Source organism: Nomascus leucogenys, chromosome 8 (assembly GCF_006542625.1).
Source record: "Nomascus leucogenys isolate Asia chromosome 8, Asia_NLE_v1, whole genome shotgun sequence".
NCBI lineage: Eukaryota > Metazoa > Chordata > Mammalia > Primates > Hylobatidae > Nomascus > Nomascus leucogenys.
In genome coordinates, this window is record NC_044388.1 from 781,187 (window position 1) to 797,634 (window position 16,448).

General features: G+C 46.8%; 1 protein-coding gene across 2 annotated transcripts in view; it reads left to right on the top strand.

Annotated features, from left to right (window-relative positions):
- The first annotated feature begins 3,461 nt into the window (after positions 1–3,461).
- Positions 3,462–16,448, top strand: part of BIN2 (bridging integrator 2) — a 43,224-nt gene continuing 30,237 nt past the window's right edge. For both annotated transcript variants that reach the window (XM_030816432.1, XM_030816433.1), the window contains exons 1-2: positions 3,462–3,637; positions 13,955–14,035. In XM_030816432.1, coding sequence (XP_030672292.1) covers positions 3,557–3,637; positions 13,955–14,035 — 162 coding nt within the window. In that variant the 5' untranslated portion in view covers positions 3,462–3,556. The remainder of the gene's footprint in view (positions 3,638–13,954; positions 14,036–16,448) is intronic.

Below are 16,448 nucleotides of genomic sequence, written 5' to 3' on the forward strand. Positions count from 1 at the left end.
CGGGGTGGGTGGATCACGAGGTCAGGAATTCGAGACCAGCCTGGCCAAGATGGTGAATCCCCATCTCTACTAAAAATACAAAAATTAGCTGGGCCCAGTAGCAGGCACCTGTAATCCCAGCTACTCAAGAGGCTGAGGCAGGAAAACTCCTTGAACCCAGGAGGTGGAGGTTGCAGTGAGCTGAGATCATGCCACTGCACTCTAGTCTGGGCAACAAAGCAAGACTCTGTCTCAAAACAAACAAACAAAAAAGTTCCTGAGTGACTGAATGTGCCCTATGTTTCCCAGGTATACTGTGGGTTCATCCTTCTTTTGTTTCCCCCTTTGGTGCCTAAAACAAGCGCCCACTCCAAGTTTCTGGGTGATGGCAACTACTAGGATACACCAGAGAGAAGTGTAAGATTAGGAGGCAGGGCAGATACCAGCAGACTAAGAAAGTGACAAATTAGAAAGGAGACTGGAGAAAATTGCTTGGGCCTAGGAGGTGGAGGCCGCAGTGAGCCAAGATCGCGCCACTGCATTCCAGCCTGGGCAACGAAGTGAGATTCTGTCTCAAAAAAAAACAAAAAAACAAACAAAAAAAACAACGGAGACTGGAGAGCTAAGAATAGAAAAAAGGAGAGAAGAGAAGATACTAAACAAAGAAAGGAAAGGGTTGAGGGGAAGAGGCAGAACAGAAAGGAAGAGGCGACAACAACACAGGGCCTCAAGCTAAGTGTGAATCAGCACTTCAAGGCTGGAACTAAAATAGGCAACCGGATCCAGGGTTCTATAAACCACAGAGAACTGGGAAACAGATAATTCTGCTGTATCCTGGCCAGGGCTCAGTCTGTTAGAGTGGCCTATGAGAAAGCAAAGGGGGAACTGAAAGGGTAAGGCTAAAAAGGATGAGAAGCAGCTTTTCATGTCAATCACTGAAGACCAGACAAGAGGGACTAGGGTATTAAACATTACAGGAGGAGAAACTGGCTGAGACAGACCCTAGAATTGGCAGGCTCAGCAGAGGCCTCTAGAACACTCCATGTGCTATAAGAGGCTGAGTCTGTTCCCATCCCAGTTCCACCACTGAGGAGCTGGGTGGCTGTGGGCAAGTCATCAGCCCTTGCTGTGACTCACTTTCCCTATCTAATTAACTTCTAAGGGTTGTTTCTTCTCTAACACTACATGATTTGGTGACCATCAATTTCAGTTTGCAAGATATTGGCACTAAACAGAGTTTCTTAGGAGACAGTGGCTGGGTTGCATTGCTGAGGATGCCATGTAGTCCTGGCAGGGACACAGGTATTGGCCTCCTTCTGCCAGTGACACACCTGTTAGCATTGCCATCTACTCTCAGTGTTCCTGAAGTACTGCTATTCTCCATGCTTCTCCCCACTTCTCCCATCCAATATCAAGTCCTTCTATTTTCATCACCCTGCCTCTTCCAGGGCATCACCAAAGCTAACATCCAGAATAAACCCTAATCGCCTGGCAGGGCACGGTGGTTCATACCTGTAATCCCAGCACTTTGGGAGGCTGAGGAGGGTGGATTGCCTGAGCTCAAGAGTTCCAGATCAGCCTGGGGAGCCAGGAGTGGTGGCATGCATGCACCTTAGTCCCAGCTACTCGGGAGGCTGAGGTGAGAGCATCACTTGGGCCTGGGAGATAGAGGCTGCAGTGAGCCCTGATGGCACTGCTGCACTCCAGCCTGGCAAGAAAGCAAGACCCTGTCTCCAAACAAACAAACAAACAAACAAAACCTAATCACCTATTGCCAGAAAATTTTGTATCCATCTCTACAAATGAATTAAGCACATTACATTATAATCACCTGATTACCCACCTATCTCCACCTCCAGACTTTAAACATCTTTATTCATGTACTTATTTATTAATATTTATTCTTTATTTATTGAGAAAGGGTCTCACACTTTGTCCAGGCTGGAATGCAGTGGCACCATCAGGGCTCACTGCAGCCTCTACCTCTCTTGGCTTGGGTGATCCTCCCACCCCAGCCTCCCTGATAGCTGGGACTACAGGTGTGTGCCACCATGCCCAATTAACTTTTGTATTTTTAGCAGAGACAAGGTCTTGCTATGTTGGGATTACAGGTGTGAGCCGTGGTGCCTGGTCAGACTTTATTAAGCATCTTAAGGTCAGGGATTGCATTTTATTCATATTTGGTTTCAGAACACCCAGCAATGCCTGGTACACAGTTGACCTTGAGTGCAGTAATGATTGTTCTGGAGAAAGAAGAGGAATACAATAGCATACGAGGGCCTCTAATTTTGTGTCAGGCCCCTATCTTCCCCCTCCACTCCTTAGGAAGTGTTATTTTGACCTTCTTCCCTTCGTTGAGGAAATTTTACCTGCACTGTAAAATCTGAGTACGTGGTTCCTCCACACCTACTGTCCTAATCTCAAGCTATCCCCTCAAACAGGTCAGGGAGGAATTTTTTGGAGAACTTCTCCCTAGAGAAACAATGGTTGTCATCTCAACAGGCCCACCCTAATTTGCACAATCTGTGTCTGTGTTCACATTCTGCCTCCATCCAGTACACTGTACTCCAACTAGAAAAACTTGCTCCTCATCCCCAGCACGGGCGTCCATACTATCCTCCTCAGCCTTTTTTCAATGCGATCATTCGCTTGCCTAAGAACCAGCCCCCTACCCTGTTTCTATCTCCAGCTTAGTTGTTCCTCCTTTTTTTTTTTTTTTTTTGAGACAGAGTCTCGCTCTGTCGCCCAGGCTGGAGTGCAGTGGCGCGATCTCGGCTCACTGCAACCTCTGCCTCCCGGGTTCAAACAATTCTCCTGCCTCAGCCTCCAGAGTAGCTGGGACTACAGGCGCCCGCCACCACGCCCGGCTAATTTTTGTATTTTTAGTAGAGACGGGGTTTCACCATATTGGTCAGGCTGATCTCCTGACCTCAGGCGATCCACCCGCCTCGGCCTCCCAAAGTGCTGGGACTACAGGCGTGAGCCACCGCGCCCGGCCTGTTTCTGTCTTTCAGGCCAGGCCCGGGTGTCTTGCCCCCTTTCTGCACTCTGTCCCTACCAGTTCCAGGCTCGGAGCCTACACCGCAACCTGCAGCAAGAAAGGCAGTTTCCATGGCGGCTTCGCATGCATACTCACAGAACCTAAGTGTGTTTTCGATACGGTAGGTCCTCTCGCTGAGTGGAACCCACCTCATTTTCTACCCTGCGGTGGCAGTTGCTTTGCAGGGCTCAGCGTGATGGGAACTGGCTTTCCGGAGCGAATGGGTCTGGGCCCCACCGCTGAGGACCCGGTTCAGTGAGGCCGAGGCTTCGGGCAGGGGTTGGAGCGCGGAAGCTGGCCTCGAGCGAGCGCTGCCTGAGGGCAGGCCCCGTCCCCGCCCCTCCGAGCCGGCCTGCTCCGGCTGACAGTGGGGGGCCGAGGGCGGGCTCAGGGCGGGCCGGGGGCGGCCTGAGGTGGCTCAGGGCTGGGGCCGGAAGCGAGGCATGCCGGGAGCCGGGAGCCCGCACTTCCTCCTCGGGGGCCTCAGAAAACCACAGGGCGCGGGGCCAGGGCGGCGGCCCCCAGGGAGCTGGCAGGATGGCAGAGGGCAAGGCAGGCGGCGCGGCCGGCCTCTTCGCCAAGCAGGTGCAGAAGAAGTTTAGCAGGGCCCAGGAGAAGGTAGGTGGCCGGGCCTCGCCGTCTGTCTGGCCCACAGGGAGCCGAGGCCGAGCCCGGGCGGGCAGGAGGGGCGGGCGGGGTGCTCAGGGGCCCCGAAGGGTCTGGGCTGACGAGAAGGGTCTCCCGCTCTCCCAGGGAAACGGGAGCGAGGAGTGGGCTTCCATGAAAACTGGCAGATTGGAGAGAGGTCGGAGACCGCCACCCGATCTTGGGCAAGGATGAGGGAAGCTGGGGAGACAACAGTCTCTGGCAGAACCTTCGACAACCCTCAGGCTGACCCAGAAAAGGCGAAAGAAAGGAAGTGACGGTGGTGGCCACCTTTGTATCAAATTTTGTGCTAGCAATCCAAAATTGGTATTTTACGGATGATGAAATTGGAGGGTAATTTTCCACAGAGGGCAATTTCCTCAAAGACAGCGATGCAGCGGATGCCAGCAGGCACCCCCACTGAAGGCTAGAATAATCCTGCATGGTTCTCCCCTACCTCACCCTGCCTGGCCTCTGGGTGGTGTTTCAGCTGACGTAAGCAGGAACCCAAATCTGCTTCTTGTACCCTCCCTTTGGCGTTGGGGGGTACACCTCCCAGGGTGATGAACCACATCTGTGTTCAGAGTGTGTCCTTGGTTAGTGCCAGGTAGCCCTGCCCCAGCACTGGCATTTAGGTAGGCTGCCCATCTCTTATGTGCTTGGCAATCTAGATCGTGGGGACATTCTCTACACATTTTGATGGCATTTTTGTTTCTACCTGTCCAGAATATTTTCTTTGCTTCTAACCTGAGCCTCTGCTCTCCACCTACCAACCCTCTGGTAGACAAAGCAGTTTGGGAAGACATGTCAGCCAGAAGAAAGAGCGGGGGAAGAGAGACAAGAAGGACCTGAGATAGAGTTTCAGTTTTCTTTTTTTCTCTCTCTCTTTATTAAGCCCGACCTGCCTTCTACAACGGAGAAGTGTTGGTTTTCTAAGAGCTGATGGACTTAGAAGCATTTGGATGAACAGCTCTGCTTAACAACTGAAATATCCCTATTATCTTCTAAAGGTGGAGCACTGGTTTGAGCCCTGGGAAGGCTTAAAGGCAACCAGCTCTCCCGAGTTGATTTATCAGCAGAAAACCGATGGAATGTAGATGTAGCTCCTGACTTTAAGAGACCACAATGGAAGGCAGGTTTTTTTCTATAATTTGAGGTCATGTGAAAGAGAGGAGGAAAAGGGAAAGAGTTTGTGTAGCCAGACTTCGTTACTTCACTTACCCTAACTTCACCTTGATCCTAGTTTCAGCCTCTTTGAAGACTTGCAAATCTGGTAGACCTGAGAGCACGGCCTATGGGAAGGTCCAGCTAGAAACAGTGTGGGCGAGCAGGAGGTACTGGAGAGGAGAAGGCCGCACTGTGGTTGAAAAAAAAAAAAAAAAACCCTAAAAGACAAAACAGTCAAGAATAATTGTAATTTTAAAAAGACATACCAGCCAGGCACAGTGGCTCACTCCTGTAATCCCAGAACTTTGGGAGGCCAAGGTGGGAGGACCGCTAGAGCCCAGGAGATCAAGACTGCAGTGAGCAGTGATCACACTACACCACACTCAAGCAGAGGGAGACTCTGTCTCAAAAAATAAAAATAAATAAACAAAAATAAAAGACATACAATTGATTGTATTTCACTCTTGCATCTTCTGTCTTCATCTAGCCTCTCGTCGACACTATAACCTTGCTTTGGGCTTTCACTCCTTTGTAAGCAGACTCCAAACCTTGGCTAAATAATGTCCTGCTCTGGGCTTCAGATCTTGCACCTGTAAAATGAGAGGGTTGATGTTCTTGATGAAACTCAATATGGTAAGAACACTAAATTGAAAAGGTGTCACATTTGACTCAGAGTCAAATACTTCCCAAAGACAGAACCAGTCTCTCAGGTTCTTCTGGCCTGAATCCTGAGGAAGTAGAGAAAGAGGAGCAAACTCAAATCTGCCATGAAGAATTCCCAGTTGATGAAGAAAACAAGATATTCTGAACCTAGACTAGACACAAGGGTAGGCAGAGGTCGAACTTCAATAAGGTGGGAATGGCCTGGGATGCCGGAAGGGAGCTCAGCTCAGTCAGCCTGAAGCCAGTCCTTGAGTCTTGGGAAGTTATTGAGAGCAAGATAAAGAGGGAGAAATTTGCACTAAAATGAAAGAATTCCTTGCAACACTTTCTGCTTTTTCTGCAAGCAGTTGGATGTAATCTTCTGAGTAATAAGTAATAGCTAATGTGTCAAATATCAAGCGCCTGTTATGGACCAGAGACAGGGATATAAGAAAGTGATTATCGGCCGGGCGCGGTGGCTCACGCCTGTCATCCCAGCACTTTGGGAGGCCGAGGCGGGCGGATCACGAGGTCAGGAGATCGAGACCACAGTGAAACCCCGTCTCTACTAAAAATACAAAAAATTAGCCGGGTGTGTTGGCGGGCGCCTGTAGTCCCAGCTACTCGGAGAGGCTGAGGCAGGAGAATGGCGTGAACCCGGGAGGCGGAGCTTGCAGTGAGCCGAGATCGCACCACTGCACTCCAGCCTGGGGCACAGAGCAAGACTCCGTCTCAAAAAAAAAAAAAAAAAGAAAGTGATTATCAGCGGCGCGCTGTGGCTCACGCCTGTAATCCCAGCACTTTGGGAGGCCCAGGCAGGTGGATCTCCTGAGGTCAGGAGTTCGAGACCAGCCTGACCAATGTGGAGAAACCCCGTCTCTACTAAAAATACAAAATTAGCCAGGCGTGGTGGCGCATGCCTGTAATCCCAGCTACTCAGGAGGCTGAGGCAGCAGAATCGCTTGAACCTGGGAGGCGGAGGTTGCCGTGAGCCGAGATCGCGCCATTGCACTCCAACTTGGGCAACAAGAGCAAAACTGTCTCAAAAAAAAGAAAAAAAGACAAAGTGATTCTCTCTCCCTTTATGGAGCCAACATTCTACCGATGTCATCTCCCTTCATCTATTCAACTCTTTAAGCAGGTTATTAGCATCTCTGTTTTAGAAATAAGGAAACAAGACTCAAAAGAGATTGGTAGGTAGCAGAAATATTACCGAAACCCAGGTGTCCTGCCTCTGAATCCTAACCTCACTCAGCCTGCTGCTTTACAACGTTCCTGATAAGCCACTCTCACATCTGTGCCTCCCCCACTTCCTGCTGATCCTCTCTCAGGAACAGAACTCAGGAGTCGAAACACTTTTTGTTCAGGCATCCTCTGAAAAGCTGGGAGTGGAGGTCTGGTGACCATTAAACACAATAGGGATGAAACATACTTGGTCTGTTTTCCATTTCCCACCCAAACTCAACATGGGACTGAATTTAAGCTGGCTTTATTGTGTGTGTGATTTTTTTTTAGTATGATACATCTTCTCATTTCCAACTATAGTACTGCTTTCACCATCTGTTTGTGATTTCTCTGTGGCAAACCTCTCAGATCCCCCTGAGAAGGGGCGTTGTTTACCACTCCTTTGTTGGTCTTCTCTGTTGACATCTACTCAGCTTAAATCCCAGAGGGTTAAATTCCACAAATATTTACAGAAAAACTCCTTTGTTCAGGGTACTGAGCTGGACCCAGCAGGGAATTTAGGGGTAAGAGACATTCTTGCTTTCCCAAAAGCTTACAATCTAGTTAAAAAAAAAAAAAAAGAAGAAGAATAAAATAACTGACCTGAAAGATGCAGGTCTATGGGAATTCAGATGACAAAAGGATTGGGGAGAATCGAGAGGTTTCATAGTGGAGGCTGAATTTGAAATAGGAATTATGGACGATTAGTAGTTTTTCAGACAAGTGGTCAGAGAGCATTCTAGCTGAGAAGTGCCAGCATAAGCAAGGCATGGAGACTGGAGTGAGAACTACAGCTCAGCTGGAGCACAGGGAGTGGTCAGAGAAAAGGCTGGAAAAAGTATATTAGGACCTTTTAAGGAAAGCTTACTTTATCATATATCCTAAAAATAAAGCTTTCCGGCCAAGCGCCATGGCTCATGCCTGTAATCCCAACACTTTGGGAGGGCGAGGTGGGTAGATCACCCGAGGTCAGGAGTTCAAGACCAACCTGGCCAATGTGTTGAAAGCCCATCTCTATCAAAAAATACAAAAATTAGCCTAGTGGAGTGCGCCTGTAGTCCTGGCTGCTTGGAGGCTGAGGCAGGAGAATCGCTTGAACCTGGGAGGTGGAGGTTGCAGTAAGCTGAGATTGTGCCACTGCACTCCAGCCTGGGCAATAGAGCTAGACTCTGTCTCGAAAGAAAGAAAGAGAGAGAGAGAGAAAAGGAAGGAAGGAAGGAAAGAGAGAGAAAGAAAGATTTCCTACATAACCACAAAAATTTACTGCACCTAAGAAAAAATTTTAGCAAAATTTTATAATATCAAATATCCAGGCCCTATGCAAGTTACCCCAATCGAGGGAATTAACTAAAATATAATAAATGATTATGGGAGAGGCAATGGTAAGGAACTGTAGCCACCAAAGATATATGTAGTAATTTTTTTTAAAGCTCTATTTCCACCCCAACCCTGATCTACAGAAAAGTTATAAATAATCAATGAACACTGGAATATTTTTCACGCAGATTCACCAAGTGTTAACATTTTGCCACATTTACTTTCTTGCCTTGCTCTTGCTCTTTCTCCTTAAATATCTATATTCTAATTTAGCTGCCAGGCCAGGTAAATTGGGACAGAATTCTCAAAGTAGGATTTTAGGGATTAGCATTATATGGGTTTTCATTAGGAAGTGATCCAAAAGTAGTGATTTAGTCATTGTTTCAACAAACGTCTGTTTAGCATCTGTACACCCTGTTCCCTCAAGGGTCTTTCAATGGAAGAACACCCATGACACAGTATAAGTGCCCTAACATGTACCTGTTGCTTATGGCAACAAATTACTTTGGCCCCAGAGCACTGGGGTATGTTTCAGGGTGGTAACACCTTTTCACTTTCAGAGTTGGAAGGTGAGGAAGTTTCTCTCAGTACTCCCCAACCCCCGACCCCACACCCTCCAAGACTTTTGGCCTTGAGCCTTTTGGGGACTGGGGAGATTGGTCTGCCCCAGTCATCCCTTACACTGACTCTAGACTGAGTTTTCTCTTTCTGTTTTCTCTATCCTCTCCACCTAAGAAGAACCAAATTAGGGACAAAGGAAGGGAGGGGTAGCAGAAAGGAAGTTAAGAGCTGCACTTACCACTAAACAAGATGGTTTTGCAACTTTCTGGTAGAGAACAGTGTTTTGTTAGCGGGGAAGGGTGGAGCCAGGGAGGATGGCAGACTGCACATCCAGGGCTGGGCGGCAAGTGAGGTGCAGTTAGAGACAGATACAAACAGATATGGCCAAACCAAACAGATATGGCCAAACCAAAAATATACGCATTTACAGGCAAGGGAGCAAAACTAAACATAATGACAGTGAGTACCTATTGAGTGCTCTTTGTAGGGCAGCTCTGAGAAAGCAATTTACGTGCAAAATATCATTTAATCCTCCTGACAACTCCAGGAGATAAATATTATCTAATGGGGGAAAGGGAGTTCTATAAACTGAGGCTCAGAAGTTTTAATGACTTGCCGGAAGACTTAACAGTCAGTAAGTAGGAAGGCCAAGATAGGAGCCCATATCTGTCTTAACTCCAGAGTGCTTGATCTTATCCACTACAGCAAGAGCTCCAGGAATGAGACACAACCCCGGGATTAAGAATGGAGATACTGGCGGCCCGGTGGCTGATGCCTGTAATTCCAACACTTTGGGAGGCTGAGGTGAGCAGATCACCTGAGGTCAGGAATTCAAGACCAGCCTGGCCAACATGGCGAAACCCTGTCTCTACTAAAAATACAAAAATTCGCCAGGCGTGGTGGTGGGCGCCTGTAATCCCAGCTACTTGGGAGGCTGAGGCAGAAGAATCGCTTGAACTGGTGAGGCAGAGATTGCAGTGAGCTGAGATGGCATCACTGCACTCCAGGCTGGGTGACAGAGCAAGACTTGTCTCAGAAAAAAACAAACAAAAAAAAGAATGGAGATATGAATCAGAGTCTCTCCACAGAACCTGCCACACTCCCCATATCTGGGCACTTTTGCATGGCATTCAAAGCCCTTCATAATGAAACTCCAGTCTCCCTTTCTAGCTTCATTCCCCACCACTCCCCATAACAGCCATGCTGAACCAGCTCGTGAAGCTGTGTACTCCTATGATTTTCCTGATGCTGTTGTCTCTAACTGGAATCCTCTTTCTACTCTCACCCTTTATACTCTATTTCTTTTTCTTTCTTTTTTTTTCTTGAGACAGAGTCTTGCTCTTTGGCCTAGGCCGGACTGCAGTGGCACTATCTCGGGTCACTGCAAGCTTCGCCTCCCGGGTTCATGCCGTTCTCCTGCCTCAGCCTCCTGAGTAGCTGGGATTACAGACACCCGCCACCATGCCCGGCTAATTTTTTGTATTTTTAGTAGAGACAGGGTTTCACCTTGTTAGCCAAGATGGTCTCGATCTCCTGACCTTGTGATCCACCCACCTCGGCCTCCCAAAGTGCTGGGATTACAGGCGTGAGCCACCGCACCCGGCCTTTTTTTCTTTTTTAATTTAATTTAATTTAATTTTTTGTTTTGTTTTTTGAGACAAAGTTTCACTCTGTTGCCCAGGCTGGAGTGCAATGGCGCAATCTTGGCTCACTGCAACCTCTTAACCGATTCTCCTGCCTTGGCCTCCCAAGTAGCTGGGATTGCAGGCATGCACCACCACACCCAGCTAAATTTTTTTGTATTTAGTAGAGATGGGGTTTCACCATGTTGGTCAGGCTGGTCTCAAACTCCTGACCTCAGGTGATCCACCCGCCTTGGCCTCCGAAAGTGTTGGGATTACAGGTGTAAGACGCTGCGCCCAGCCCATATACTCTACTTCAATCTAGAAAATCCTACTCCAAGGCTCCACTCATTCAGTCCTATATCCTCTCCTATATCAGTCTTACTCTCCTTCCTGTTACAATTATTAAATATTTAGTTCCTGGATACTGAGAAATCCAAATGAACAAAGCAAGTACCTAAACCTTAAGGAGCGTATAGTTTAGGAGAATAAACAAATAGAAATAATAAAACAGGCCAGGCACGGTGGCTCACACCTGTAATCCCAGCACTTTGGGAGGCCGAGACGGGCGGATCACCTGAGGTCGGGAGTTCGAGACCAGCCTTACCAACATGGATAAACCCTATCTCTACTAAAAATACAAAATTAGCCAGGCGTGGTGGCACATGCCTGTAATCCCAGCTACTCAGGAGGCTGGGGCAGAAGAATTGCTTGAACCTAGGAGGCAGAGGTTGTGGTGAGCAGAGATCGCACCATTGTACTCCAGCCTGGGCAACAAGAGCGAAACTCTGTCTCAAAATAATAATAATAATAATAGTAGTAATAAAACAACAATTGAACTATATACAAGATACAGAAGTTGCAAGCACTCGGGAGGGAGTGAATAATCGATCAATGAGATGAAGTTGATGTGGTTAAGTATCACAAAAGATACAGAGTTGAACTGGGTTTTGTAAGATACTTGCCTGGCAGACAAGGTGAGGAAAGGCATTCTAGAAAGAGGGACCAGCATCTATGACAAGCAACAGTGTGGGTTATTCGGGAAACTAAAAAAGTGTCAGGAAAGGAGACCTGCAGAGAAGAGGAATATGAGAGGTGAAGCTTAATGTAGGGTCAGATCCTTGGGACCTGCATGCATGCTAGAATTTGAACTATTACTTAAAAGATACATATTGGACTTTTTTTTTCCTTTTTTTGAGACAGTCTCCCTTTGTCACCCAGGCTAGAGTGCAGTGGCACAATCTTGGCTCACTGCAACCTCTGCCTCCCAGGCTCAAGTGATTCTCCTGCCTCAGCCTCCCGAGTAGCTGGGATTACATGCGTCTGCCACCACTCCAAGGCTAATTTTTTTTTTTGTATTTTTAGTAGAGACAGGGTTTTACCCTGTTAGCCAGGTTGGTCTCGAACTCCTGACCTCAAGTGATCCGCCTGCCTCGGCCTCCCAAGGCTGGGTGCGTGAGCCACCGCACCTAGCCCATATTGGGCATTTAATAAAAATTTGTTGAACAGATGAATGGGGAACCATTAGAAGATTTTAAGGAGCAGCAGCATAGCAGACCTATTGCAGCAGGCCAGGTAATAAATGGTGAGGGCCTAGACTAAGGCTGTGGCAGTGAGACCAGGGGAATAAGATGGTTTCTAGAGATGGACATGGCGAGGGATTCAATGAAGGGGATGAAGAAGTAGTTGAAGGCAACTCCTGAGATTCTAACTTGGATTTGGCAGGATGATGGTATCTCCTTCCAAGATGGGGGTTATAGGCAGAAGACTCAGGGCTTTCTTACTACATGTAATTGCCTGTTTATAAGGGAGTGTCCTGTGAGAACAGAGACTGGGTCTTATTCATCCACATGTCTTTTGCGTTAGCACTGACATCAGTATGACAGTTTGGCTTCAGGTTTTCTAGTTGAGAAGCGATAGATAGGGATAGCATTCAGGTCTAGCTGAGTTTCAAATGCATTATATTGGGGCCTCTCAAAGTTTTCCACAAAAGCCCCCATGAGAGAAGTGTCCCTGCCCAACCTCTCTAACCTCATCTATCTAGAGGAACCTATGGCTATAGCTGAAAACAGTCTCTCAAGTAAAAAATGTCTTCAAGGCTCACATTTTACTTAAAAGCCATGCACAGTTTACATTTTTCTCATCAATACTTGTTGTAATATAATGCTTTCCTCCTTCCTTCTCAAAAACCCACTTTAAACATTAATAACAGGCCGGGTGCGGTGGCTCACGCCTGTAATCCCAACACTTTGGGAGGCCAAGGCGGGCGGATCAGGAGGTCAGGAGATCGAGACCATCTTGGCTAACAAGGTGAAAACCTGTTTCTACTAAAAATACAAAGAAACTTAACCGGGCATGGTGGCGGGCACCTGTATTCCCAAGCTAATCAGGAGACTGAGGCAGCAGAATGGCGTGAACCTGGGAGGCGGAGCTTGCAGTGAGCTGAGACTGTGCCACTGCACTCCAGCCTGGGTGACAGAGCGAGACTCCATCTCAACAAAAAAAAAAAAAAAAAAAAAAATTAGTAACAATGCCAGCCAGCCTGATGGCTCATGCCTATAATTGCAGCACTCTGGGAGGCTGAGGCAGCAGGATCACTTGAGCCCAGGAGTTCAGCCAGCCTGAGCAACATAGTGAGACCCTGTCTCTACAGAAAATTTTTAAAAATTAGTGAGGTGTGGTGGTGTGAGCATGTGGTCCCAGCTACTGGGGAGGCTGAGGTGGGAGGATTGAGCCCAGAGAGGTTGAGGCTGTAGGAAGTTGTGATTGCACCACTGTACTACAGCCAGGGCAACAGAGCAAGATGCTGTCTCAAATAAAATAATAACAATAATAACAATGACATTCAGAAAGATATACCTTATTTCTTTCTTTTTTTTTTTTTGAGACAGAGTTTCGGTCTTGTTGTCCAAGCTGGAGTACAATGGCGCAATCTTGCCTCACTGCAACCTCTGCCTCCTGGGTTCAAGCGATTCTCCTGCCTAGCCTCCCCAGTAGCTGGGATTACAGGCATGCACAACCATGCCCAGCTAATTTTGTATTTTTAGTAGAGACGGGGTTTCTCCATGTTAGTCAGCCTGGCCTCGAATTCCCGACTTAAGGTGATCTGCCTGCCTTGGCCTCCCAAAGTGCTGGGATTACCGGCGTGAGCCACCTCACCTGGCCAGATATACCTTATTTCTTTTGAGCTTTATATTAATATATATCCTCTAGCTCACTACTACATATCCCTTAGAGCTACCTCTAATTTGAAAAGAACTACAAAACAGGATTTTTTTTCAGCAGTTTGTTACATTCGTAATTCTTTTGGTCCAGTAAGAGTACAGCCCTTCAAGGCCAGGGGCGGTGGCTCACTCCTGTAATCCCAGCACTTTGGGAGGCCAAGGCGGGTAGATCATTTGTGGTCAGGAGTTCGAGATCAACCTGGCCAACATGGTGAAACCCCGTCTCTACTAAAAATACAAAAATCAGCTGGGTGTGGTGGTACACGCCTGTAATCCCAGCTACTCAGGAGGCTGAGGCAGGAGAATTGCTTGAACCCGGGAGGCGGAGGTTGCAGTGAGCCGAGATCGTGCCACTGCACTCCAGCCTGGGCAACAGAGTGAGACTCCATCTCAAAAATAAATAAATAAATACATAAATAAGTACAGCCCTTGAGTTGTAAGTGAGATTCTTAACTGAAGCCAGGGTCATATGAGGTCATGTGTAAGAGAGACTTGACTATAACCTTACGGGCCTTTCTGACTTATATCCCTAGGTGCTGCAGAAATTGGGGAAAGCTGTAGAAACCAAAGATGAACGATTTGAACAAAGTGCTAACAACTTCTACCAACAACAGGTAATCTGGAGGGTAGAGGAGGGAAGCTTGGAAGAAGAAAAGAGACATGAGGGCTGAGTGGCAGAAGAACAATAAGTTCTACAAACTGGCAAACATCTCCACCAAGCCACCCTCCCCCTAGGGTTAAGGGCTACAGGGTGACCTGCTGCTTATCCTTCCTCGGTGAACTAAAGGAATTTACTGGCCGGGCACAGTGGATCACCCCTATAATCCCAACACTTTGGGAGGGCAAGGCAGGCGGATCACCTGAGGTCAGGAGTTCAAGACCATCCTGGCCAACATGGTGAAACCCCATCTCTACTAAAAATACAAAAAAATTAGCTAGGCAGAGTGGCGTGCACCTGTAATCCCAGCTACTCGGCAGGCTGAGGCAGGAGAATCACTTGAACCTGGGAGGCAGAGGTTGCAGTGAACAGAGATCTTGCCATTGCACTCTAGCTTGGGTGATAAGAGTGAAACTCCATCTCAAAAAAAAAAAAAAAAAAACTAAAAATAAAAATAAAGAACTTACTTTTTTCTTGCTGCTGACTGTCATTTTGGGGAACAGAGAAATGTTCTTTATTTATTTATTTATTTATTTAGGCTCACTGAAACCTCCACCTTCCAGGTTCAGGCGATTCTCCTGCCTCAGCCTCCCGAGTAGCTGAGATTACAGGCATATGCCACCATGCTATGACAATTTTTTATTTTTATTTTTAGTAGAGACAGGGTTTCACCATGTTGGCCAGGCTGGTCTCAAACTCCTGACCACAGATGATCCACCCGCCTTGGCCTCCCAAAGTGCTGGTATTACGGGCATGAGCCACTGCACCTGGCCCACAAATTCTTTACTATATAAATACCAGTTAGTTGAGTTATATAGAAAATAATTTTTAAAATTATATTAATGGGTTATTAGCTATCATCTAATTCAGTAGCTGAGTGTATATCGGAATCATTTGGGAAATATTTTTAAATGCAAGGTCTCTGGGAGTAGGGCCTGGGAATCTTACTTTTGAACTTTTTGTTGTTGTTACTGGTTTACCATCTTAGATCTGATAAACTTTATTTATTTATTTATTTATTTATTTATTTTTATTTTTATTTTTTTATTTTTTTTATTTTTTTTTTTGAGACGGAGTCTTGCTCTGTCGCCCAGGCTGGAGTGCAGTGGCGCAATCTCGGCTCACTGCAAGCTCCGCCTCCCGGGTTCACGCCATTCCCCTGCCTCAGCCTCTCCGAGTAGCTGGGACTACAGGCGCCCGCCACCACGCCCGGCTAATTTTTTGTATTTTTAGTAGAGACGGGGTTTCACCGTGATCTCGATCTCCTGACCTCGTGATCCGCCCGCCTCGGCCTCCCAAAGTGCTGGGATTACAGGAATGAGCCACCGCGCCCGGCCTAAACTTTTTTTTTTAATGGAATATTTCAAATATGTACAAAGGCAGATAAACTTGTAAAATGAATTCACATGTACTCATCACTCAGCTTCCATAATTTATCCACTCATGGGCAATCATGTTTCACTGTGTCACCACTCACTTTATCCTATCTTTGATTATTATGAAACAAATTCTAGATATATCATTTCATTCGTCAACCTAAGTAACGAACAGAGGGAGGCTGTCTAAGAGAAAAAGGTATTTATGTGGGAATAGAGCATTGCAATGGGAATATGTGTACCATAGTAAACTATGAGGTATTCAGGGAGGTAAAGGAAGACAAATGTTTTCAAAGGAAAAAATGAGAAGGATTACATGATTCTTTGAAAATAATTATCGTTGGCTACAAAGATCAATAATAAGGGTGACACCAGTCCAAGGTTGAACAGGCAGTTGCTGGGCAGAAGTCCTTGCAGAAATATTTTTTGTATACGGTTGTGATGGCCTTTGTGCAAGGTTGTGGTTTTCATAGGATCTTTTGTGATAATTCTTATCAGGCAAATAAGCATGAGAATGCTCTCTTCATAGCCTTCCCTGGCTCTATTATCAGAGATTTTTTTTTTTTAACACCAGTGACTCCATTTTGATTCCAACAACATTTACACATCTATAAAAATCTCATTATCAGGCCAGGCGCAGTGGCTCACGCCTGTAATCCCAGCACTTTGGGAGGCTGAGGCGGGCAGATCACCTGAGGTCAGGAGTTCGAGACCAGCCTGGCCAACATGGTAAAACCCCATCTCTACTAAAAATACAAAAATTAGCTGGGCGTGGTAGCACATGCCTGTAATCCCAGCTACTCGGGAGGCTGAAGCAGGAGAATTGCTTGAACCCGGGAGGCGGAAGTTGCAGTGAGCCAAGATCGAGATCGCACCACTGCACTCCAGCCTGGGTGACAGAGTGATACTCTGTCTCAAAAAGAAAAAAAGAAAAATTCACTATCAATCTCTAAAAATAGAACTCTTTTAAAATGTAACCACAATACCATTATC